The sequence below is a fragment of the Sorex araneus genome, chromosome X (genome assembly GCF_027595985.1).
Source record: "Sorex araneus isolate mSorAra2 chromosome X, mSorAra2.pri, whole genome shotgun sequence".
Taxonomy (NCBI): Eukaryota; Metazoa; Chordata; class Mammalia; order Eulipotyphla; family Soricidae; genus Sorex; species Sorex araneus.
In genome coordinates this window covers 112653464-112678825 of record NC_073313.1, presented here as the reverse complement: position 1 = coordinate 112678825, position 25362 = coordinate 112653464, and the positions used below count along the sequence as shown (strand labels likewise).

At 37.3% G+C, this 25362-nt stretch overlaps 1 protein-coding gene across 1 annotated transcript in view; it reads left to right on the top strand.

Annotated features, from left to right (window-relative positions):
• The window catches only part of LOC129399766 (uncharacterized), a 60083-nt gene extending 35892 nt beyond the window's left edge, over positions 1-24191 (top strand). Inside the window, exon 4 of the mRNA XM_055121140.1 lies at positions 23729-24191. Within this exon, the coding sequence (XP_054977115.1) occupies positions 23729-23752 (24 nt within the window). The 3' untranslated portion in view covers positions 23753-24191. The remainder of the gene's footprint in view (positions 1-23728) is intronic.
• Positions 24192-25362: the final 1171 nt, after the last annotated feature.

The window sequence follows — 25362 nt, the reverse complement described above, 5'->3', positions numbered from 1 at the left end:
TTATGCAAACTCTATTTGCATAAAATAAAAAAACTCTTTTGGTACTTAATCTTTGTAATATAATTTGAAATCAGGAAGTGTGATGACTTTGTCACAAGACTGTTTTGACTACTAAGAATGTTTTGTTACTTTATAGAAATCTTAGAATTTTTTGTGGTATTTTGTAGAAACTATCATTGAAAATTTGATACAGATTGTTCTGAATCAGCAGGGTGCCTTCGGTAACCCAGCTGTTTTAACTAATCCAATTTTCCAAACATTGCACATAATGCCTTTCCATTTATTTATACCACATTCCATTTTTGGCAAAAATATCTTTAGATTTTTATTGTAAAGGTATTGTACATTTTTGGTTATATTTATTCCAAGATAGTCTTATTTATTTTTGCATCTCTAAGTGGTACTGTTTTCTTTTGTTGTGATGAGGGTGGTGATTGTTCTTATGCACCAAATCTCTCACACAGTGGTGCTCAGGAGTAACATTTTATAGGCTAAGGCGATAGTACATTGGGTATGGTACTTTCCTTGCATGTGGCCAGCTTTGTTCAATATCCAGCAATAGAGGTATTGAGTGGCCTTCATATCCGGTCTATAGTCTAATTTCAGCTCGCATCTACTAACGTGAATGGGTCCTCTCGACATCCTCTATTTGGTGTTCCCTTCTCTATCTGAGTTGCCTTTTCCTATAGCATGTCAGGCCAGTTTCAAAGCTGTGGGGCAGACCTCCTGATCATTATCTCTACAAATCTTGGGTGTTAGTCTCCCACTATGTTATTTTATAATCCACAGATGAGTGCAGTATTTCTATGTCTGTACCTCTCTTTCTGACTCATTTCACTTAACATACTTTCCATGTAGAACCACTTATATACAAATTTCATGACTTCATCTTTTCTAACAGCTGCATATTATTCCTTGTGGAGATGTACCAAGGTTTCTTTAACCAGTCATCTGGTTTTGGGCACTCTGGTTTTTTCCAGATTTTGCTATTGTAAGCAGTGCTGCAATGAACATAAAAATGCAGATGTCATTTCTACTATACCTTTTTGCCTCTCCAGGATATATTACCAGGAGAGGTATGGCTGGGTCAAATGGGAACTAAATTTCTAATTTTTTGAGAATTGTCCATATTGTTTTCCAAAAGGGCTGAACAAGTCGACATTCCCACCAGCAGTGAAGGAGAGTCCCTTTCTCCCCACATCCACGCCAACAGAGGTTGCTTTTTTTCTTTTGGATGTGGGCCAGTCTCTGTGCTGTGAAATGATATCTCATTTTTGTTTTAATCTGCATCTCCCTGATGATTAGTGACATAGAGCAGTTTCTCATGTGTCTTTTAGCCATTCTAATATCTTCTTTGAGAAAATTTCTGTGCATTTCGATCCCCCATTTTTTGATGGGGTTGGGAGTTTTCTTCTTGTAGTGTTCAACCAGTGCCTTGTATATCCTTGATATCAACCCTTTATCAGATGTGTATTGGGTGAATATCCTTTTCCATTCTGTAGACTGTCTTTGTATTTTGGTCACTGTTTCTTTTGAGGTGCAGAAGCTTCTTAGTTTAAGGTAGTCCCATTTGTTTATCTCTGTTTTCAGTTGCTTGGCCAGTGGTGTGTTATCTTTGAAAATACCTTTAGCTTCAGTGTCGTGGAGGGTTTTGCTAACCTTATTTTCCATATACCTTATGGATTCTGGTCTGATGTTGAGATCTTTAATCCACTTTGGCCTGACTTTTGTATATGGCGTTAAGTAGCGATCTAAGCCCATTTTTTGCATGTTGCTGTCCACTTTTGCCAGCACCATTTGTTGAAGAGGCTTTCCTTGTTCCAGTTCACAAGTTTTGCTCCCTTATCAAAGATTAGATGGTCATATATTTGAGGGTGTGTGTCAGGATATTCAAGCCTGTTCTATTGGTCTGTGGCTCTGCCTTTGTTCCAGTACTATGCTGTTTTAATTATTACGACTTTGAAGTGTAGATTGAGGTTGGGGAGGGTGATTCCTCCCATATTCTTTTTCCTAAGAGTTGTTTTAGCTATTCGTGGGGGCTTATTGTTCCATATGAATTTCAGGAATGTTCGCTCCATTTTTTTGAAGAATGTCATGGGTATCCTTATAGGGACCATATTGAATGTGTAAAATGCTTTGGGGAGTATTGCCATTTTGACAATGTTAATTCTCCCAATCCATGAGCAGGGTATATCTTTCCATTTCCTCGTGACCTCTATTAATTCTTGAAGTAGCATTTTGTAGTTTCCTTTGTACAAGTCCTTTACCTCCTTAGTTAAGTTGTTTCCGAGGTACTTGATTTTCTGAGGCAAGGTTGTGAACCGGATTTCTTTTATCATGTCACTTTCTTCTCTCGTTATTTGCGTATAGGAAAGCCATGGACTTTTGGGTATTGATTTTATAGCCTGCAACTTTACTATACGAGTCTATTGTTTGTAAAGGTTTCTTGGTAGAGGTTTTGGGGTTCTCTAAGTATACTATCATATCATCTGCAAATAGTGAGAGCTTGATTTCTTCCTTTCCTACTTTAATGCCCTTAATATCTTTTTCTTGCCTAACCGCTATTGCAAGTACTTCCAGTACTATATTGAACAGAAGTGGAGACAGTGGACATCCTTGTCTTGTCCCTGGTCTTAGAGGGAAGGCTCTTAGTTCTTCCCCATTGAGGATGATGCTTGCCGTAGGCTGGTAGTAGATGGCTTTGACTATATTGAGGAAAGTCCCTTCTATACCCATTTTGGAGAGAGTTTTCATCATAAACGGGTGCTGGATATTGTCAAATGCTTAATCTGCATCTATTGATATGATCATATGGTTCTTATCTTTCCTTTTTTTGTTATGAAGGATTATGTTGATTGATTTCCGAATGTTAAACCATCCTTGCATCCCCGGGATGAATCCCACTTGGTCGTGGTGCATGATCTTTTTGATGAGCTGTTGAATTCTCTTTGCTAATATTTTGTTGAGAATCTTTGCATCCGTGTTCATCAGGGATATTGGCCTGTAGTTTTCTTTATTTGTAGTGTCTTTGTTTGCTTTTGGTGTTAGGGAGATATGAGCCTCATAAAAACTGTTTGGGAGGGTTTCTGTTTCTTCAGTTTCCTGGAAAAGCTTGAGGAGAACTGGCAATAGGCCCTCTTTAACTGTGTGAAAGAATTTCCTAGTGAATCCATCTGGACCTGGGTTTTTGTTTTTGGGAAGACTTTTGATTACTGTTTCAATTTCCTTGATATTAATAGGACTGTTCAGGTATTCCAGGTCCTTTTGATTCAGCCTTGGGAGATTATAGGAATCCAGGAATTTATCCATTCCTTCTAGGCTCTCTTGTTTGGTAGTGTACAGATTTTCAACATAGTCTCTGATGATCTTTTGAATTTCTTTTGTTTCTGTCTTGATATCCCCCTTTTAATTTCTGATTGGGTTTATAAGGGTTCTCTCTCTCTTTCTTTGTGAGTTTTGCTAGTGTTTTATCAATCTTATTTATTTTCTCAAAGAAAAAATATATTTTTTTATTTTCTCTTGGTTACATTGATCTCTCAAATTGTTTTCTGGGTTTCCATGTCGTTGATTTCTGCTCTAAGTTTTATTATCTCATTCCTTCTGCCTGGTTTGGGCTCCTTTTTTGTTTCTTTTCTAAAATCTTAAGCTTTGAAGTCAAGTTACTTATGTGGGCCCTTTCTTTGTTCCTGAGAAATGCTTGCAGAGCTATAAATTTTCCCCTTAACATGGCTTTAGCTTTGTCCCACAGGTTCTGGTAAATGTCGTTAATGCATTTCTGAGATGAATTCCCTGTAGAGGTTTGCTAATATTTTATTTAATATATTTTATGAATTCTGGTCATTTCTGGAAGTACTTATTCCTCTTTGGTTTTACTTTGGTAAATTTTATGACATTTTCTAATTTCAATTTTACATGTGACTATTTAATTGTGTCAATATCATTTGTTGAAGAAATATTCTTTGTTCCACTTGTTATTTTAGCTTGCTCGCCATAGACTAGCTGCCCACAAATATGGTGGTTTAATTTTGGACTTTCTATATACTTCCCCTGTTCTCTAATCCAGTGCATTTTGATTACTAGAGTTTTGTAATATAGTTCATAGTTGGGAAGTGCAATGATTCCCTTTTTTTCCTCCTTAGCAATGATTTAGCTATTTGGGAAATTTTTGGACCCATGGCATTTAGAAGAACATGTTCATAATCATTCATGATAAGGGAAAAGCAAATCAAAACAATATTCGGATATTAACTTCACATCAGTGATAATTGCATGTATCAGAAAATCTGGAAACTCTCAGTGCTGGTAGAGTTGTGTTGAGAAAGAAACACTAATTAATGTTGGCAGGAATGTCCTCAGGTTAAAACTCTATAGAAAGCAATAAAAATAGGAGTAAAACCTTCCTACAACCCAGTGATACTATTTCTTGGCATCTACCCTCCCAACAAAAAAACATAATTTCAAAGTACATATGCACAACTATATTCATTACATTTCTTAGTACAATAGCCAAGATATGAAAAAATACAAATTTCCAACTACAAATGAACGGATCAGAAATTGTAGTATATATACACAATGGAATACTATGATATTGTAAGAAAAATGGAAAAATCATTACACATTTCAAAACATGGATGGAACTAGAGGATATCATGCTGAATGAAGTCATTCAGAAGAAATGTGTGCAAGGCAAGTAATTTTTTTGCTTTACTATCACTTTGACCCCATGTACTATATAGTGTTCTTATTGTCTTTTATCATTTCAGTCATATTCTTTAACATTGTGAAGTCAATTTTGCCCTGCTTTTTTTTACCTCTCACCAACCATTGTGTTTAAGAATTCAAGCTTATTCTTGATAACTGTTCATGTTTGAGGGTATCCTAAGATTTGCCAGAGTTTCAAGGGTGTGAGATAGTTTTTATAGCACTGAGTTTTAGATTGATTGGAAACTATATTCTTATGTATCAGCTTATAAAGTATGTTAATATTTATATCATATGGAACCATGGTTATAAGCCCTGCTACGACAGATACCTAGTGACATAAGAGTTGTCACCTTTAGGATAACTGTAGCAGTAGATGTTCTAGATGTATGTGCAATAGTCTGTATATGTAGTACCAATGAGGTGTGGTGAGGCCCAAAGTGTTACAAAGATATCATTCTATGGTGAAGCTTCTTCTTTTTTTTTTTATAATGTAAGAGTACTGCAATTTATTCTGGCTGAAGCTTCTTGAGAGCTCCTGGAGAACACAAAACAATATACCTAAGCTACATAACATGGCGAAGTTTCATTTAATGTTTTAACGCTTAGGAAAATAAGTCACTAAATAAATATGGCATATCGCGTTGATTACTAAATATCATCTTTTCTAAAATGAAGTGGAGGAGTACAAAGCCTGAGTTATGAAATATACATCAAATAAAATAATCTATTTTTCTTACATATATCATTGAAATAAAATAGCATTATTATAGTACATAAATTTCAGGTGTTCATCACTGAAAATCAATAAGTATGCATGAAATTTGTTTGTTTTCAAATTGTTGTTTTCACGTGGAATCTCTTGGTGAATAGTATTTTTCCTTCACCTTTGAAAACATGTGTTTTTCCCTGGCCCACCACATCTAGAGAGTCAGCAAGCTCCACTGGGTTTCAAAGTTCAGTATTTGGGTGTGTGGCCTACCTTTTTTCAGCACTAATTCCAGTGACTCATATACTGCACAGACAACACTTCACTCCTCCAGGAGGAGGCTTGTGTTTGTGAGAATCCTCCAACTCCTTTTCCCTTACTTTGGAGATATTTTTCCCCTGTGAGACTACATCTCTGCATCTCGTTTGGTGCATTTTTTTCATCCAAATGTAACTGGATGTGTGTGGCAGGATATGTATTGGTAGCCAAATGTAAGCCTAGGAATTTTTACACTACAATCTTGAAGTTCCTGGATTAGAATATGGACTTTATATTTAGTTGCCAGAGTTTCCCTTGCCCTGTTTTAGTAACCAGCATGGTTACTAAATATTGGTCACTAAATTTAGTAATTTAGCAACTTAGAAAATTTATTAATTTAGTAGTTGGAAATATGGATTATGAAAAACCTTACCTTACAAAACCTTATAGAGATTAAATTATTTTGTACTGTATTCCTACAAAGGATTTCTTACTGTTTAACCGGTTAAATGGTTGACTAGCAAAATTATTGAATTTGTGAGAGTATGTAAAACCCTTAATCATGTGTCTGATAAGTAGGAATATGGACAAAGGTATTTCAAAAAGTTTATAACACCAAAAATCACACAAAATATGCTTTGCCCAATTTTATGTAAATTAAAATTAATACAGAGTACCTATTTACATAACATTACAGTGAGAGTAAGTTATTTGACTTTATCCATAAATCATGCTTCCTGTTACAGATTTAAAGTATGTGCAACTACAACTAAATTTTATGAGTAAAGAATACCAAGTTCCAAAACAATGTGCCATATTCTGAATAAAAAATGGCATATGTAGCTCAAGAAAAGCAATTTTCTATAGTTTATGTGAGGACCCTGTTGATATTATTTCAGTTTATTTTCCCATTGAGTACATTTTCATTGCCAAAAGATAAGGGTGACACTTTTCATTTGTACTGACATAGACATGATTATACAATTCTTTGCTGGGGTTGTAGCTGTCTGCATCACTTGTTTTCCTTGATGCAAAGACAGTCAATAAAAGAGAGGGTTTTTTGTCAATTAATTTTCTGTGCACTTACTTGCGTTGAGCCAGTGGGAGTTTACTTACACTCCCAACAAATTTATACCTTCTATATTTTCATGATGCCATTTGCTCTGCAAGGAAGCTGGCATAAATTAAGAAAAGCTTTTTGTCTTAAAACCATTGTAAACTGAGTTTTTTTAAACAATTCAATTATTCGTTTCACACATAAAGGCAAAAAGCATGTTAAATAACTTTATAAATATTGATTTGTTACCAGATTTTTGTATTGTGATAACTATATTTTTGTTTATCCTCCTACTTCTTTAAATTAAAACAAAATCTGAGAATTACTAAGACCAATATTGGATTCAAGTTAAAATACTTTCTTTAGAAAATCTCAGAGATAAATATGATTGCAAAATACCAAATTTTCTCTATATAAAAGAAGCCAACAAATTTTTTGAATTTCGTAATTCCCAAGACTCCAGGTATTTTGATGCAAAACTTTATACAATATGCTTCATAAAAATGTGTGTGGTGCCCAGAGACTGGCACACATTCAAATGAGAAAAAGCAACCAGTGCTGGCGTGGATATGGGGGAAAAGGGATGCTCCTTCACTGTTGGTGGGAATGCCAACTGGTTCAGCCTTTCTGGAAAACAATATGGACAGTCCTTCAAAAACTAGAAATTGAGCTTCAATATGACCCCGCAATACCACTTCTGGGAATATATATTGAGGATGCAAAAGAGCACAGTAGAAATGACATCTGTACCTATATATTCACTGCAGCACTGTTCACAATAGCCAAAATATGAAAACAACCCAAGTGCCCTAAAACAGACGACTGGTTAAAGAAATTTTAGTACATCTACGGAATGGAATCCTATGCAGCTGTTAGGAGAGATGAAGTCATGAAATTTGCTTTTAAATGGATAAACATGGAGAGTGTCATGCTAAGTGAAATGAGTCAGAAAGAGAGGGACAGACATAGAGTGACTGCACTCATTTGTGCAGTGTAGGGTAGCATCACATGAGGCTGACACCCAAGGATGGTAGATACAAGGGCCAGGGGTATTGCCCCATAGCTGGAAGACTGCTTAAGGAGTGGAGGGGAGACGGCAGATAGAATAGAGAAGGGATCACTAAGAAAATGATGGCTGGAGGAACCAGTTGGGATGGGAGATGCATGCTGAAAGTAGATAATGGACCAAACATGATGACCTCTCAGTGTCTGTGTTGCAAGCTATAGTGCCCCAAAGTAGAAAGAGAGTATGGGGAATATTGTCTGCCATAGTGGCAGGGGGAGGGTGGGAAATGGGGGGTATACCGGGGATATTGGTGGTGGGGAATGTGCACTGGTGGAGGGATGGGTGTTTGATCATTGTGAGATTGTAACCCAAACATGAAACCTTGTAACTATCTCACGGTGATTCAATAAAAATTTAAAATAAAAAAAAATAAGTTAAAAAATGTGTTTGGTGCCAAGGATAGAACCAGGACTGATGCATGAAAATTACGTAAATTTTCACCAAGCCATACTGACAGTATAATCCTATTCTTAGTCTTATCAGATAATGTTCCTCAAATTTTATAGTTTATAAATTCAGTTAAAAATTTTAGAAAACTCACTTTCATTTAGAATAATATATATAATAATATATATAATATATATGTCTAATAAAAATTTGAGTATTAACAAGTACATTTATTATGGTTAATCAAATTTATTTTTTAAATTATATTTAACTAAAAGGGGCTTCTCTTATTTTAATAATAATTACATACTGAAATGATAAAATTAGGATATAATGTTTGATAGAATTTATTACTAGTTTGAAAAGTCTTCAATTTTGTTTGAACGGGCACCAGTAATGTCTCTCATTGAGAGACTTATTGTTACTGTTTTTGGCATGATTCATTTTTGTTTTCACTATTTAAAACTTTTATTGTTATTAATTTAATTATGGTTTACAAGATTATATGTATTTTTAAAGTGCAGTCTCACAATTCTTCAAATTTAGGGCACTAAAATAATGTCCAATATAAAAAATATCAGTTATCCCCCACTAAGGTTTAAAGACCTTTTCAACTTTTTTCAACGACACTTCCAAAAGCTGATAATCTCAGTTCTATGGTAAGAGTTCAAGGTTTATCTTTTGTTTGGTTTACTCCTTACTTTGACTCTATATATCCTACAAATAGTTCGAAATATCTGCTGTTTGTTTTTATTCTGATTTCTTTTACTTCCAATTATCTCTTTGAGTTCTATTTATGTTGTCGCAAATGGTTATATTTCATTTTATAATTAAATTGAATTCCACCTGAATTTATAAAAATCGTTTTTGTCACATTGTGGGGGGGAAGGAGCACAACTGGTCCTCTGAGGCACAAAATGTATATCCAGTTGAGCTCATGGGATGCTATCATGGTAGGGGTTGAACCCAGTAACGAGTATATTCAATGTCTTTCCACTAAGCCAAATCTAGGGCCTTAAAGCACTTTTACTTTTTTTCACTTATATAACAGGTTTACTTATCTTGTCATCCGGTATTGTATACATATATTCTTTCAGTATTGTGAGGTGATTTTCTTTGTAAATTGGCCTACAAGGAATGTAAGAGTGTGTATCATTTCATATAGCTGTTTTTATGTTATTTGGCAGATAACCAAGGAAAGGAATTCCTGATTCATACGATCTATGAATCTTTAATGTTTTGAGAAAAATCTATACTGTTTTTTAAGGAGACTAGATAGTTGACATTACTGCCATAGTGGAAAAAGATTCCATTTTATCCCACATACTCTTTAAAATGGGTTGTTCCCTGTATTTTGGAAATTCTCTCAGTTTATATTTCATTCTCCCAGGTTATATTTCATTGCAGATTTTATTCATATTTGCATTATAATAAGTGATAATGGCATTTATTCCATTTTATAAATGAAGAAAAATTGTTTATAATAATGTAATTTTTTTATGTTTTAAGCATGAAAAATCACAACATAACACCCACTACTGAAAGTGCTAGTATATGTCTAGCACTCTCCAAGGATCTCTCCGTGTTTGTTCCTTCACTTCTCCCGATTTAGAGACTTCAGTTCTGCTGTCAAAGTCAATGAGATTGTTTCCAGTGGTAATTGTTTATTTCTTTGTTTCTTTATAAATTAAATATGTGTGAGATCAAGACTTTGTGCCTCTAACCAATTTCACTGAGTATGAAAACCTCTAATTCATGCTGTGACAAAATGCAATGATTCTTGTTTTCTTATAGCTGAGTAGTTTTACACTATGATGGTGTATATATAGTATATATATGAGAAAATTTTTAATAAAATGAATTTGTTATTCATTAGTTACTTGGCAGTTGAGTTGCTTTCGGTTCCCTGACTGTAACTAGTGCTGCAGTGAACTTGGGTCTGCATATCGTTTTTGAAATTTTTATGTATATTTTTGAATTATTTTTGTGTGTTCTTGAGATATATGCTAAATAATGGTACTGGATAATTTGAAAGTCCTAATTTTAATTTTTGAGACACCTCTACTGTTTTTATTAGAGGATGAATCAGTTTATAATCTCACTAACCGTAATTATTAAGGGGTTCTTTTTCATTGCATCCTTGCTAATACTGGATACTACTGGCTTTTTATACAATCTATTTTTACTGAAGTAAGGTAACATCTCAGAGTCGTTTTAATTTCCCTAATAATCAGTGCTGTTGAGCACTTTTTCATATGCCAGTTTCTCATTTGTACAGGAAGTATTTGTTCTGTTCTCCCCATTAATATTTTTGTAGCTGACAATTTTGTGATGTCATATAATATATATGAGTTATATACGTTTAACACATATGTCAAACATAAATATGTTAATATATGTTTGGTGGGTAAATATTTCTTCTCATTCAACAGGGTTTTTTATCCATAGTAACTTTGGCGAAGGAGAGGCAGGTATTGTGAATACTTTTCCCAGCTTCAGCAGCATCGGCCAACACTGCTGCTCTTCTTTTTTTTTTTTTTTTTTACCCCTTCCCCTCCCCTGCTCTTCTATCTTTGACGTCTTCCTTTATTGCTTCTCTGCACAGATTTGCGAGCTCTGATGTTAGCTAATGATTGCCTGAAGGTGGAGTCAAAGCACGTTGGCGAATGAGCTCGAGGGTTTTCAAAGCAAGACAGGCATCTTTTTGTGGCTTTCTCTCTCTCGGCATTCCTCACACAATCATGGAGATGCTAAACCAGTCGATCATATTCTTTGTCAATGTTGTCAACGATGGCATCTTCCCATATTGCCACAATAGTACCAAAGAGCTCCCAGTTGGTGGTCGTTCTGGGAGTTCTCTTCTTAAACTTTGCAGCCTTTTCTCCCCACTCCTTGGTGTAGAATTTCGCACGAAGGAGACCGTGGTCTGAATTCCTTTGGAATTTTGGGACAACAGTGACTTCGGCCAGGCAAAACCATCAATTGAACATGATGTGGTCAATTTCATTATGGAACTGTCCACCGGGAGACTCCCATGTCCAAAGTTTAGATTCGACCTTCTGGAACCGTGAGTTACCATGGGTGGTCTTGGTCAACATGATGAACTCAGTCTCTCACCCTGTTCATTCCATTCTAGGCTGTGGGTCCCAATGTGTATTTCTTCGGGCGATCTTCTCGGTCCTATCTTGGTGTCAAAATCACCGGCAATGACCTTATAGAAGATGTGGTCTTCTTTATAGAACTTTCCAGCCCTATGTAGAATTCCTCAATTTCTTCTTCATCATAATTGGATGTTGGTGCATAGACGATGAAGATAGGAACTGCTGGCAATGAGCCACATCTATTCAAATATAAGCATCCAATTCAGGTTGTTAGGTATTCAAATGAATCAATGCTCATGACGAAGTTCATGTTGAACAGGACACTGACACCACTGACACCTCTACTCTGGCATATTCTGAGGAACAGTTTTTCTCCAGTGTTAAAAACAGCATGATGTGATTTATCCCTTCTCATCTCGGTCTATCCAATGACATCATACTTGATCTTCTGAGCTTGCACCATCAGGTCCTTGATGGATGCTTCTGATGCCAGCATGCATGCGATGAAAGTGCAGATAGTCATTTTAGTCCTTCATTTTGGCAGCCTAGTTTATCCCTGAGATTTTAGTAGCCTCTCCTTGCTCATTCTTCTCAATGCTGCAGTATTGGGGACTCTTCCAAGATCAGGGGAATGAGGCCTGTTTTGGTTACTGTTTTTGGCATATTGAATATGCCACAGGTAGCATGCCAGGCTCTACCGTGTGGTGAGATAGCCTCTGTAGCTTGCCAGGCTCTCCAAGAGGGATGGAGGTTTTGGGGGCAGTCTCTAATCACTCTTAGAGGTGCTCCCAGTATACGTAATGCAAGCTTTTATTCAACTGGCTTGTTGTAACGATCTGCACACTGAGAAACATGCCACAAACCTTTTTCATGGACGTGCTGCTAATGTACAGAACCTACAGGCCTAATTGATACAGTTGATGCAAGGAGTCCAGCCCTGCACCTGCCTACATCTCTGGGCAGCACCCGTTGGTTCACTCTTCACTGGTGACACCATTAACACACCCTTGCCACGATGAGGCACTGAAACATTGAGGGGTTCACCTGTCCTTCACCAACTACAAGACCAAGATGACTGTCCTCTGAAGTCTTGATGGATCTATCACATCTTCCAGAAGGGCAATGGAAAAGGTTATCCACAACTTCTACTCAGATCTCTTTGATAGCCACATCCACCTGCCAATATGTTGTTCCGGCGTTTTCCCTTCCGAAATCTGACACGCCATTTTGTCAGTAAAGAAGCATACAGTACCTGCTTCAGACAAGGTCCAACCCGAACACCTGAAGAATCTCTCACCAGTACTCATCAATACATTGGCTTGGATCTTCACATGTTACCTGTCTGAATGCAAGGTTTTGTCCCAATGGAAAACCAGCAGAACTGTTCTGTTGTACAAGAAGGGAGACATCCACAATATTGGCAACTATCACCTAATCTACCTGTTGTCCGTCATCTACAAGTTGTTCACTTGAGTCAGCCTGAGTGGGATTGGCAGAACTCTAGACAAAGGATAACCATGAGAGCAAGCTGGGTTCCAGAAAGGACTCATCATGATCGACCATATCCACATGGTGACCAAGCTCATAGAGTTTTCCGAAAGTTCAAGATGCCTCTCTGTCTAATGTTGACTGATTTAAAGAAGGTCTTTGATTCTGTTGAGACTGAAGTGGTCATCGAAGTCCTAGCCAAACAGGGCATTTGTCAGGATCCTGGTCAGTCGACCCTGGCAAACTGGGGTATGATTCCCCAAGCCACCCGACTTACTCCTTATGGGAGAGGGAGTGGAAGAGGGAGAGCCTCTGCCCAGCTTCTCTGCGTACCACGGACACCCCACCTCCACCACGAGAAAGAACTAGGTAGAGGCGGGAGAGCTAGAGGTCAAGCAGCACTCATTTTATTAGCTCTCACACAGGATATTTATACATGGACTTCAAAGCAGTTTACATGCATATAGCACACAACTGGTTATCGTGTCGTTGAGTTCATTACAGATGCTAGCTAATGATTTATATTTCCCGCTCTCAAGGCCCGGTGTGTTAGCTCAGGCAAGTGATGACTGTCAGGTCCCTCACCCCGTTATCTCCTCAACCAGAGCGCCTTTCTGGGTGGAGTGCTGGCACAGGGCCCTGGGTCCCCGTGAATAGAACCTGCTCCTGTTTCTAGGGGCAGGGGATTTGGCCAGGATCTCAGGCTGGCTGCTGAGACCTCAACAGGTGCTCAAACTCAGTACATCAGGATCTTCCGTGAGCTATATTATGGATTCACCACCAGGATCTCACCATTCTACAAGGAAGTGATCATTGACATGGAGAGAGGGGAGGGGTTCAGCAGGGTGATACCATTTCACCGAAATTCTTATGTGCCACCCTCGAGAACATCATGCGATGACTGGAATGGGAAGCAATGGGAGTGAAGATAGACAGTCGGCAACTACACCACCTCCGCTTCACTGATGACATCATTCTAATTACACCAAACATTAGCCAAGTGGCACAAATGCTGGCTGGCTTTGACCGTGAATGTGGAAAGGTCGGACTGCAGGTGAATCTCACGAAGACAATGTTCATGAGAAAAAGACTAGTTTTTGGTGTTCCATTTGCTTTTAACGAAAAGAACATCTCTGAACGCAGCAGTTATGTGTACCTAGGTTGAGAACTCAACATGAAGAACAACTTGGTGCCAGAGCTGCACAGGAGGAAGATATTGGCGTGGAACGCCTTCAAGGGCTTCAAAAAAGTGGTTAAGAGGATGAAGAACCTCTGGCTCCGGGCACATCTTTTCGTCTCCACCATTTTTCCTGCACTAACATATGCCTCGGAGACCTGGGCCCTCCGAAAACAGGATGAGAATGCTATTTGGGCATCTCAAAGAGGAATGGAAAGAGCTATGCTTGGAGTATCACGTTTCACTCAAGTGAGAGATGGTATCCGAAGTTCTGACCTCTGCGTTGATTGAGAATCAGGGACACTGTCTTGTTTACCAAGGCGTCAAAAATCAGATTGTCCATGGGGCTGGAGCGATAGCACAGCGGGGAGGGCATTTGCCTTGCATGTGGCCGACCCGGGTTCGATCCCCGGCATCCCATATGGTCCCCCAAGCACTGCCAGGAGTAATTCCTGAGTGCAAAGCCAGGAGTAACCCCTGAGCATCGCTGGGTGTGACCCAAAAAGCCAAAAAAAAATCAGATGGTCCGGACATGTATTGAGATTTGGAGACGATTGCTGGACTAGATCTGTTACTGACTGGATGCCACAGGATGTCAAAAGAACTCCTGGCCACCCACCTTGGTGATGGCTGGACTTCTTCATCAAGACCCTGAGGTCTTTGAGGCTTTTCGTGTTCCTGGAGCGAGCAGATGCCACTGTGCTACACTATTACATGACAGGGATGAATGGATACATTACTGGAGCGCACTCAATCAAATCAAAAAGCAACTGAATGACAAGTGCCAAGTGATAGTAACTTTGGTTTTGAAGAAATATTTTAGTTTGATGCAGTAAAAATTTTCATTTTTGCTTTTGTTTTGTCAATGAAATCATATAATTAAATACACCACTGAACCCAATGTGGAAGTTTATGCTAATGTTTTCTTCAATATTTCAGTAGACTTTTGTCTACCATTAATATTCATACTTCACTTAGATTTTGTGTGTGTATGGTGTGAGATAAGAGCTCGATTTCTTTCTCTCCTACTTGTGCATGTGGCTAATGAGTTTTTCCAGCACAGTGTTTTTATGCATAGCCTTTAGTTGTAAAATAACTGCTCATATATCTCAGTATCTATTTGTGGGATCTTTATGCTCTTTCATTTGCTTGGAAAGTTTATTAGTATTGCATTGTTTTGATTACTACAGCTTTATAGCATAGTGTGAAGTCAGGGAATCTAATGTCCCCAGCTTCTTTTTGTTCTCAGTATCATGTTGGCTTTCTGAGGTATTTTGTGATACCATGCAAATTTTATTTCTTTACAAATGTCAGACACTGAGCACTGTTTCATGTGTATGTCAGCAATCTGCATGTTTTCTTTGGCCTATGCAGTGTTATACCCACTTGTGATGTTGATTTTGTATTGATTATTTATTTATGATTTATTGACATTAGAAGAATTTCTGAGAGTCTCTTGCCCCCACGTTGGCTGTCTTCCCCAGGGTCCCTTGGAGGGGGTAGGCTCCAGCTTCCCGCCCAGCCCCGAGCAGAACACCTCCAGAGCCTAGCCACAGCCATGCCCAAAGCCCCTCTCCACACATTCAGAGGAGCCTCGCGCATGAAGCAACCAGCAGAGGAACCCTAGTGTGTGGGACCCGAGTCTGAGACCTCCAAGGCTGCTCGGATCGGGACTGGGCCTCTTCCACCCAGATTTCCCATTTTCCAGTAGCTAGGCAGTCACACCCAGGGATTGCCCCCAGCGCCATTTAATCCCACCAATGGTCAACATCCAGAGACTATAAAACCAATCTGGAAGTGCGCAGCTACGTGACATCTGATATTCTAGTTTTTCCTCTGGGAGAACCTGGCAAGCTACCGAGAGTTTCCTGCTCACATGGGAGAGCCTCGCAAACTCCCAATGGTATATTCTTATGCCAAAACCAGTAACAATGATGGGTCTCATTACCCTGACCCTGAGTGAACCTCCAATGTGGCACCATTTGAAAGGATGAGTAAAGAGAGACTTCTAAAATCTCAGGGCTAGGATGAATGGAGACGTTACTGAGACCGCTCGAGAACTTCGACAATCAATGGATGATGATGATGATGATGATGATGATGATGATGATGATGATGATGAGAAGAATTTCTGAATTATAATGTGCAAATATAGTCTCCCATTCAGAAGGCTGTATTTTCATTTTAACAACAATTTATTTTATTGTTCAGTGCATTTTAGTTTGCTGCAGCCCAATTTGTTTATTACCGCTTTTCTTTCCCTTGTTTTTATTGTCAGATACCTGCATGTTTCAGTGAAGTCTATCTCATTTATACATTTTATTCATGTTTTAAAACTTGATTTAAACATTAAAATATTTAAATAATTTTAATGGTGTGATTTTATCCTTTCTTTTATGGTTACTCCAATACAATTTATTAAAAAGACTTCCTTTACTCCATAATGCCTTGTATGTTTGTGTCTTGTATTTTTATTCTAAGGTTACTAGGTCATTCATATATAGTGGTTTTAAGATTATATTAACTTTCAAATTTAAAGCACTTGTAAGTTTAAATATCAAGATCATTATGAGACCCTACTGTTAATATGCCTCCCCTATGAATTATGTTTTGCTTTTTTGTTTCTTGTTGCTTTAATGTGGGTATGTTTTCTCTTTTTAAATATTTCCTTAGTGATACTTGCACAGGTAGCTTTATGTTTATGATTTTTTGGGAGGTGAGTTGACTACACCTGGCAGTTCTCAGGGGATACTCCTGACTCTCTGCTCAGTAAGTACTCCTGGTGGTATTTGGGGAACCATATGGGATTCTGAAGATTGAATTTAGGTCAGCTGTGTGCAAGACATATAATCACTCACTGTGCTATCACTTGGCCCCTGTGGTTTTCATGTTGATAAAAATTTCTGTGAGGGCCACACCCAGCCATGTTCAGAACTTTCTCCTGAATCTGTGCTCAAAGATTACTCCTGGAGGTTCTCAGAGAACTGACCACATGGAGTATTGTGGATGAAACAGGGTTGAAAGCTTGCAACACCTGAAATATCTTTCTAGACCTATGTAAACATTTTTTTTGTGGAAAGAATATTAAAATTATAAAGCTATGTATTTTCCAATTCTGTGTTATATTTAATAGTTCATTAAAACTACCTAAAGGAGACTTTGAAAGGCAATTCCAGGACTTCCACAAGAAGTCATTTTATTCATAGATATGGAATGCCTTATTATTGGTCTTAGTTATGTAATTATATAAGTATTCAGTTGGTACATCACGGTCACTGTCACTGTCATCCCGTTACTCATCGATTTGCTCGAGCAGGTACCAGTACTGTCTCCATTGTGAGACTTGTTACAGTTTTTGTCATATCAAATACGCCAGGGGTAGCTTGTAAGGTTCTGCTGTGCAGGCAAAATACTCTCGGTAGCTTGCCGGGCTCTCTGAGAAGGATGGAGGGATTGAATCTGGGTCAGGCGCTTCACATGGTATAAAAAGTAAATAAGTAAATTGTTGATTCATTGAGACTTGATGTACACTTATGATCATCATGCATAAATAAAGTATATATAGAGTCAGTTTAAGATTCATCCTGAAACTTTGGTACAGCTACACAATGGAATACTATGCTGCTGTTAGAAAAGATGAACTCATGAACTTTGCATATAAATAGATCAACATAGAAAGTATCACGCTAAGTGAAATGAGTCAAAAGGAGAGAGACACAATGCCCCTGTTGTAAACCACAATACCCAAAAGGAGAGAGAGAGAGAGAGAGAGAGAGAGAGAGAGAGAGAGAGAGAGAGAACAAATTGGAATGCCTTGCCACAGAGGCGGGGTGGGGTGGGGGGGAAATGGGATTGGGGGTGGGAGAGATACTGGATTCATTGGTGGTGGAGAATGGGCACTGGTGGAGGGATGGGTACTCAATCACTGTATGACTGAAACAGAAGTACAAAAAGTTGTAAGTCTGTAAAAAAAAATAAGATTATTCCTGAAGTCACAAGTAATTTGAAATTGCATGCTGCTTACACACCAAATGCACTTACTCCTAGTTGCCAACCAACATTCTCTCAATATATTTTATGGCTCCAAGACATTGCCATATTTATTTGAAGTTGTGAAAGTCAAGTCAAGTTTGACTTATGGAAAGTCCTCAGTATGCCACCATTAGGGACATGCAGATAACTGTCACGTTATAACTGCTCTGTATTGGTAATCCTTAATGTTAAAGGGAAAAGACCATCTTCTATGTGTGCAGAACATCAAACTTAAATGTATAGCTGGAGATCAAATGTGTTTCATTATTAATTGATCTATTATTCAAGCTGTTAGCCTTTGAGTTTGCATATATCTTTAATTTAATGCTTTTGTTTTACTAAGAAAGATAAGCTAAATTATAGGACCATATAATAGTTAATTATTTGGGAAATCACTATATAGATTTGCATAGATGCTGGACTGGTTTATATACTTACATTCTCATCAATAATCAGTGAATTTCCTTTCGTCCATATCCTTGTTAGTTCTTGCAGTTTTTTTGATATAGGCCACACTTTGGTATGAGATGTTGTTTCTATGGTCTTTTGATTTTCCTTTTCGCAATAATCAGTGACAATATGCATTTTCTGATGTGTGTGTTAGCCTTCAATATACCATCTTTAGAGAAATATCTAATATTATTTTCTTCCTATTTTTATGTTTTATTTCTTAGTTGAGTTATGTGCGTGGTTTATGTATTTGGATACTAGTCATTTGTCAATTAAAGAGTGAGCAAACATTTTCTTGCATTCAGAAAGATGTATTTTTATTTTAGCAATATAGTTTCTTCTGTAGTGAAGATTTTCTGTGATATAATCTTGTTTATTGCTGCATCTATTCTCTTTGCCAAGGGAATTAAAAGACAACAGGCAAATTGAAAGTGGAAGTCTTTATCATTGAGTGTTTTGCCAATCTTTTCACTGGGTATGACACAACTGTATTTATTTCATTTTGAGTTTTGTGCATAGTGTATGGTAATGATTTAATTTAAGTATTTCACACATGGATAACCAGTTTTCTTAGCATCACTTATTGAAGACGTTTCCTTTTGATTTTATGTTTTTGGCCTCTTTGTCATAAATTCAGTAATCATATATCTGAGAATTTACTTATACACTCTCAATTTTACTATATGAATTAAAGTGTCTGTTTAATTTCAGGGCGTTCACTTTGCAGCGGCCGACGTGGGTTCAATTCCTCCACCCCTCTCGGAGAGCCCAACAAGCTACCAAGAGTATTTTGCCCGCATGGCAGAGCCTGTCAGGCTACCCATAGAGTATTCGATATGCCAAAAACAGTAACAACAAGTCTCACAATGGAGACATTACTAGTGCCCACTCAAGCAAATCGATGATAGTGACAGTGACAGTGACAGTTTAATTTTAATACTTCATTGTTCTGATCAAAGGAACACTTCTTGGTTTCATTGACTTTACAGTTTTCTTAATTTTCTATTTTATTTATTTTTCTTAAGTATTATGATTCTCTTCCTTCTCCTAACATTGGGTTTAATTCATTCATTCCTTTTTCTGTTACTTTAGATGCGATAGTCAATGATTCATTTATTTATTCTTGTGTCCTACCACAAGTTTTTAGTGTTCCAAACTTTCTTCTTAGTGTCTTTGCTGTGTTCTGTATACTTAAAGAGCTTGCATCTTTGTTCTCATTTGTTTGAGGAATTTTTGATTCTTTGATTTCTTCCTTGACTTTATAGTTATTCATTCTGATACTAATTAGTATTCATATGTTTGAGTTTCCCCGGGTTTATTTGTATAACTAATTACAACCTATATAGAATTATGATCTGAAAATACACTTGATATGATTATCAATGAAGTGAAGTGAATCTCCTGAAAGTGGGAAACCTTTTGTGTTCCTTGACCCATTCAATCTTCTAGTGTCTTTTGATTGGTAAATTCAGGACATTATATTATAGAAATTAGTAACTTAAATGAATTTATTGTTATCATTCTATAGACTATTTGTTACGCTCAACATGCTTTATTTTCTCCACTTGCACTTTCATAATTCTCTGTTGTGTAATGATTGCGCTAATTTGATTCTTTTGTTTTTTTCTATTTTGTTTGGAGATTACCATGGATTTTATCTCAAAGGTTTTAAGTTTACATCCCATTTGAGATTGAAGACAAGAAAGTCTCAAGTTCATTTTTTTTTTTTGCTTTTTTGGGTCACACCTGGCGATGCACAGGGGTTACTCCTGGCTCTGCACTCAGGAATTACCCCTGGCGGTGCTCAGGGGACCATATGGGATGCTGGGATTCGAACCCGGGTTGGCCGCGTGCAAGGCAAACGCCCTACCCGCTGTGCTATCACTCCAGCCCCTCAAGTTCATTCTTAATCACTCATTATTTTTCACTTTTTCAAATCTCACTTGTATCACTTATATTACTTGTCATCCTGTTGATCTTCGATTTGCTCAAGAGAGCGCCAGTAACATCTCCATTTGTCCCTGTCGAGTGCTAGTGTAGCCCAATGATATCTGCTCACTCTAGTAACAGGAAGAGCCTCAAATCGTTCATTCAGTGTTTTGACGAAGAAGTCTGACCATCTCGTTGGTGTGCGGTCACGCGGTCGTTTGATGTCCTGTGGAATCCAGTTGGTAACAGCTCTAGTCCAGTGGTCATCTCTAAATCGAATTACATGTCCAGCCCATCTGATTTTTGACGCCTTGGCAAATGAGACAGCGTCCCTGATTCTTGATCATCACAAAGGTCAGAACTCCGGATTCCTTCTCTCACTTGAGTGAAACATGATACTCCGAGCATAGCTCTTTCCATTCCTCTTTGGGATACACAAATAGCATTCTCATCCTGTTTTCGGAGGGCCCAGGTCTCTGAGGAATATGTTAGTGCAGGAAGAATGGTGGAGACGAAAAGATGTGCCCGGAGCCAGAGGTTCTTCATCCTCTTAACCACTTCTTTGATGGTGTTGAAGGAGTTCCACATTGCTCTCTTCCTCCTGCGCAGTCCTGGCGCCAAGTCATTCCTCATGTTGAGTTCTCGACCCAGGTACACATAACTGCTGCATTCAGAGATGTTTGTTCCATTGAGAGCAAATAGACTATCAGGGACTAGTTCGTTTTTCATGAACATTGTCTTGATGGGATGCAGCTGCAGTCTGACCTTTCCACATTCTCGGTCAAAGTTGGCAGCATTTGTGCCACTTGGCTAATGTTTGGTGTTATTACGATGGTGTCATCAGTGAAGCGGAGGTGGTGTAGTTGCCGACCGTCTATCTTCACTCCCATTTCTTCCCATTCCAGTAGTCGAATGATATTCTCGAAGGTGGCACTGAAGAGTTTCGGTGAAATGGTATCACCCTGTGGAACTCCTGTCTTTACATCGATGATCACTTCCTTGTAGAATGGTGAGATCCTGGTGGTTAATCTGTAATACAGCTCTCGGAGCGTCTTGATGTATTGAGTTTGAATGCCCTGTTTGTCTAGGGTTTTGATGACCTCTTCTATCTCAACTGAAGATTTTTTCAAATCTCACCATGTCTTTTTTTCTGCTTTTTTTTAGAGAACGATGCAGTGTTTCTCAGAGAGAACTTTTAATAGTCATTACTTCCATTAACTTATTTTTTGTTTTAAAGGGATTTTTGTGTGTGTGCAAAAATAGAGCAGTAAATAGATATTAATAAATTACCTAACCATATTTCAGTGATCATCGATCAACATCTTGTACTATTAAAATAAGTATATACAGCTCAACTATATACCTTATTTAAGGGGGAAGATTATACCGTTGCCTCTCAATTGTCCCCTTTAGACTCTAAAAGTCCATATTTTTCCACTTAATTTCTGTCTCCTTAGTTTCCTCCCATCTCTCCCATCCTTGTCATCCTCCTTTGGAAGAAAGACATTAACTGTCCTTAATGCTGCTGGGAGAAGTACTGACCTGCTGAATTGTGGACTGTCCCTAACTCAGATTTAGCCAATGCTTTAATTATGATCCATTTGAGGTTATGGGTTTGGGTGCACAATTTCACAAATGTGAACAAGTTCATTGTTTCTGATAAAGGGTATGTAATATCAACACAGTAGTTGTGTTTGAACATATGGTTGAGTGTGGCATCTACTGAGAGTCTCAAATATACAGTGACAGTTTTGATATTTTGTTTTAGTCTGAGTGATGACCTAGATGGATATCATATTCTTGCTCATAGGTTTGTTATTTTTTAATAACTCTGCATATATCACCATTATCTTCTAGCCTATATTTTTTGCTTGAGTTTTATGAGACTATTCAACTACTGTGAGTTTTATGAGAACCTTATTACTTATGAGTTTTTGCTTTTATCTTAATGTTTTGGAAATGTCCCTGACCCTTGAAATTTTGAATTTTGTGCTTATCTATTGTGTTAATTTTGTTGGGGTTTCATTCCACATCCTAGATCTGGGTGTGCATCTACTTATTCAGATGGGGGACATTCGTATCTATATTTCCTCAACCAATTAATAATTATATTTTCTCTTTTCTCTTTTTTTAAACTCCCATTATATAAATATGTGTCTTTTGATAATGTCTGATTGCTTATGTTTCTTTCACTTTTAATTTTAATTAAGACAATGTGATTTACAAAGCTGCTCATAATAGAGTTTCAGGTATACAATGTTCAAACACTGTTTGTGAAAGTCATAATTTAACAACAACAGGGTTGGGATAGTACACTAAGCAATAAAAGGTTTCTTTGATGCTCCTAGGAAACAATAAAAAAATTACAGCGTCAGCAAAATTGAGGCTAAAATAGAGTAGAAGGAAAACATTTATCGTCTTTGGGATATAGAGGGTTCTATAAGCAAAAATAAAATAGGAAATTGACATGACTTTATGCTCACGACCACTCTCCAAAGGCTTTGAAGAGCCTTGCCCCTAGTGGATATGCTGTATAACTGTAGTTTTAATTTTAGAATTCCTGGAGTGCATGGCCACATTTGCAGCCGCATGACATCTCATATTTTACACCACTGATGTACCAAGAGTAGTAACACATAACATTTGATGGGATTTAAAGTAGAAGGCAAGTAGTCTCAGGGCGAAACACATATATGTGTATGTATATATATATATATATATATATATATATATATATGTGTGTGTGTGTGTGTGTGTGTGTGTGTGTGTATGTACACACACATAAATGTACACATGGCTGAACCTTTAACAACATTTCAGCAATCTCTTATAGAAGGGCTTAATAGCTCCAGGGTGAAATACAACAATCTTTGCACACTTTCCTTTAAGGAAATTTTTGGAGAATTTTTAGCGGAATATCCAAAAGAAGCAATACAAACTAAATTATTTCTTTTCTGCTTTGGAGGCAGGGTTACAGGTTTGGGGTAGAAAAATTCAAGGTATGGTGGTGGGAAAGTGTAATGGTGGTGGGATTGATGTCAAATAGTAAATGTAATAAATTACTGTGAACCAACTTTATACAAATTAAATTAAATTAAATTAAAAAGAAAAAAGAAATTCACATGACTTTATTCTATACTTTCAGGGTGCCTGTTGATTGGCTATGTGAAATAGCCCAGCCTCTGTTATCCATGTTCCAATTAAATTTGATGTGCTTACTCACTGTCTTTATGTCTCTGTTAACTTAGATGATGGTAGTAAGAAGGGGGAGCAATATTGTATTGAATAAATGGTCAGCCTGTGACCTCACTGATGGCTGCCTAGACAATAGTAAAGGTTGGGCAATTGTTTTGTTTTTGTCTTTTTATAGGTTTGTTTCCTTCTCTGTGACTGACCCCTGCTGGATGGAAATTGAAGGTGCCAACACTTAGATTTAGACAGAACACCAATCCCACCATCAGTGTCAACTCGCCTTCACCAATGTCTTCAGGTTCTCTCCCAGTCTGCAGCCCACCACATGAAATGCTTCTTTTTATAACTTTGTTATGCTAGATTGGATGTCATGATTACAATGACCTTAGTTCTGTGGTTTATATGTCTACATCAATTATATATCTCTATCATCTATATAATCATGCATATCTATATTCACACACACCTCACCTCTACACAACTGATATGCCCAAGTCCCTGACCTCTGACCCTGTTACTTCCATCCACTTCTACCTGTCTCTCAATTTCTTTTTTTTTCTGTTATCATTTCTGTGATCTAGGATCCAAGGTAATCTACGTTTCTGCTCTTTGATAGCTAACATTCCCTTACCCACTTATACTGCAGAGAATTGAGACTATTTGGCATTATTTGTCCATCTGGTTTAGTTCAATTAACATATTATCTATTTCCATACAAGTTACAGTGGATTTCATGATTTCATCTCACCTATTGTAACTTCATACTATTCCATAGAGTGTATCTACCAAACTTTTATTAACTCATATGTCTTTGGATACCTGGGGTTTTTCCATATTCTAAATATTGTAGTAAGTTATGCAATGAAGATATCATGAAAATATTTTCCTCTTGATCATATTTTATGAACTGATTCATTAAACATCATTTCCTCTGCTGTCCTCTATATTAATCTAGTTTTCTTCCTGAGATTTTGAAAGCTATACGCTATTATTCAACCAAGAATTCTTACCTTTCTTCCTTTATTTTCTTTCTGAAACTCCTGGGAAGCAAATATTGTGTCTTCATACTATGCCACTAAGGGATACAAAAAAATCTCTTATTTTTATAAATTTTAAATTTTCTTTTCTTTTTTGTCCATTTCCAATGATTTGATCTATTATGTATTCAATGATTTAATCTACAATCTATCATTATTTCAGTCCTATACTGTAGCATTTTAAAATTGAACTACTATATTTTATCAATTTTTATAGATTTATTTAATGCTAAGTTAAGCTTTTAATTAAATCAATCAGCATCATTACTATTGTTACCTTCTTTTTGGGAGAAGAATGGACCATTATGACAATGATGGTTGGAAGGGATCACTCTGAATGGGAGATATGTGCTGAAAGTGGGTAAAGCACAAAACATGATGGCCTCTTAGTATCTGTATTACAAATTATAGTGCCCAAAATTAGAGAGAGAGAAAGAGAGAGAGAGAGAGAAGAAAAGTGCCTGCCATAGATGCAGGCTGGGTGGGAGGATGGCAGGAGGGATATGGAGAATATTGTTTGTGGGAAATGTACACTGGTGTTGGGACATTGTATGACTAAAACCCTATCACAAAAGCTTTGTAACTGTATCCCATGGTTGGTTGTTCAATAAAAATAAATTTAAAAATGAAGATTGCAATATATCATGGCCCAGTAGGATTTATCCATTAGATGCATGGTATACACAAGTCAATAAAATAACACATTATATAAATGAAAAGAAAACACATACCACATACATCAACAGAGAAAGCTTTTGACATCATCCAACACCTA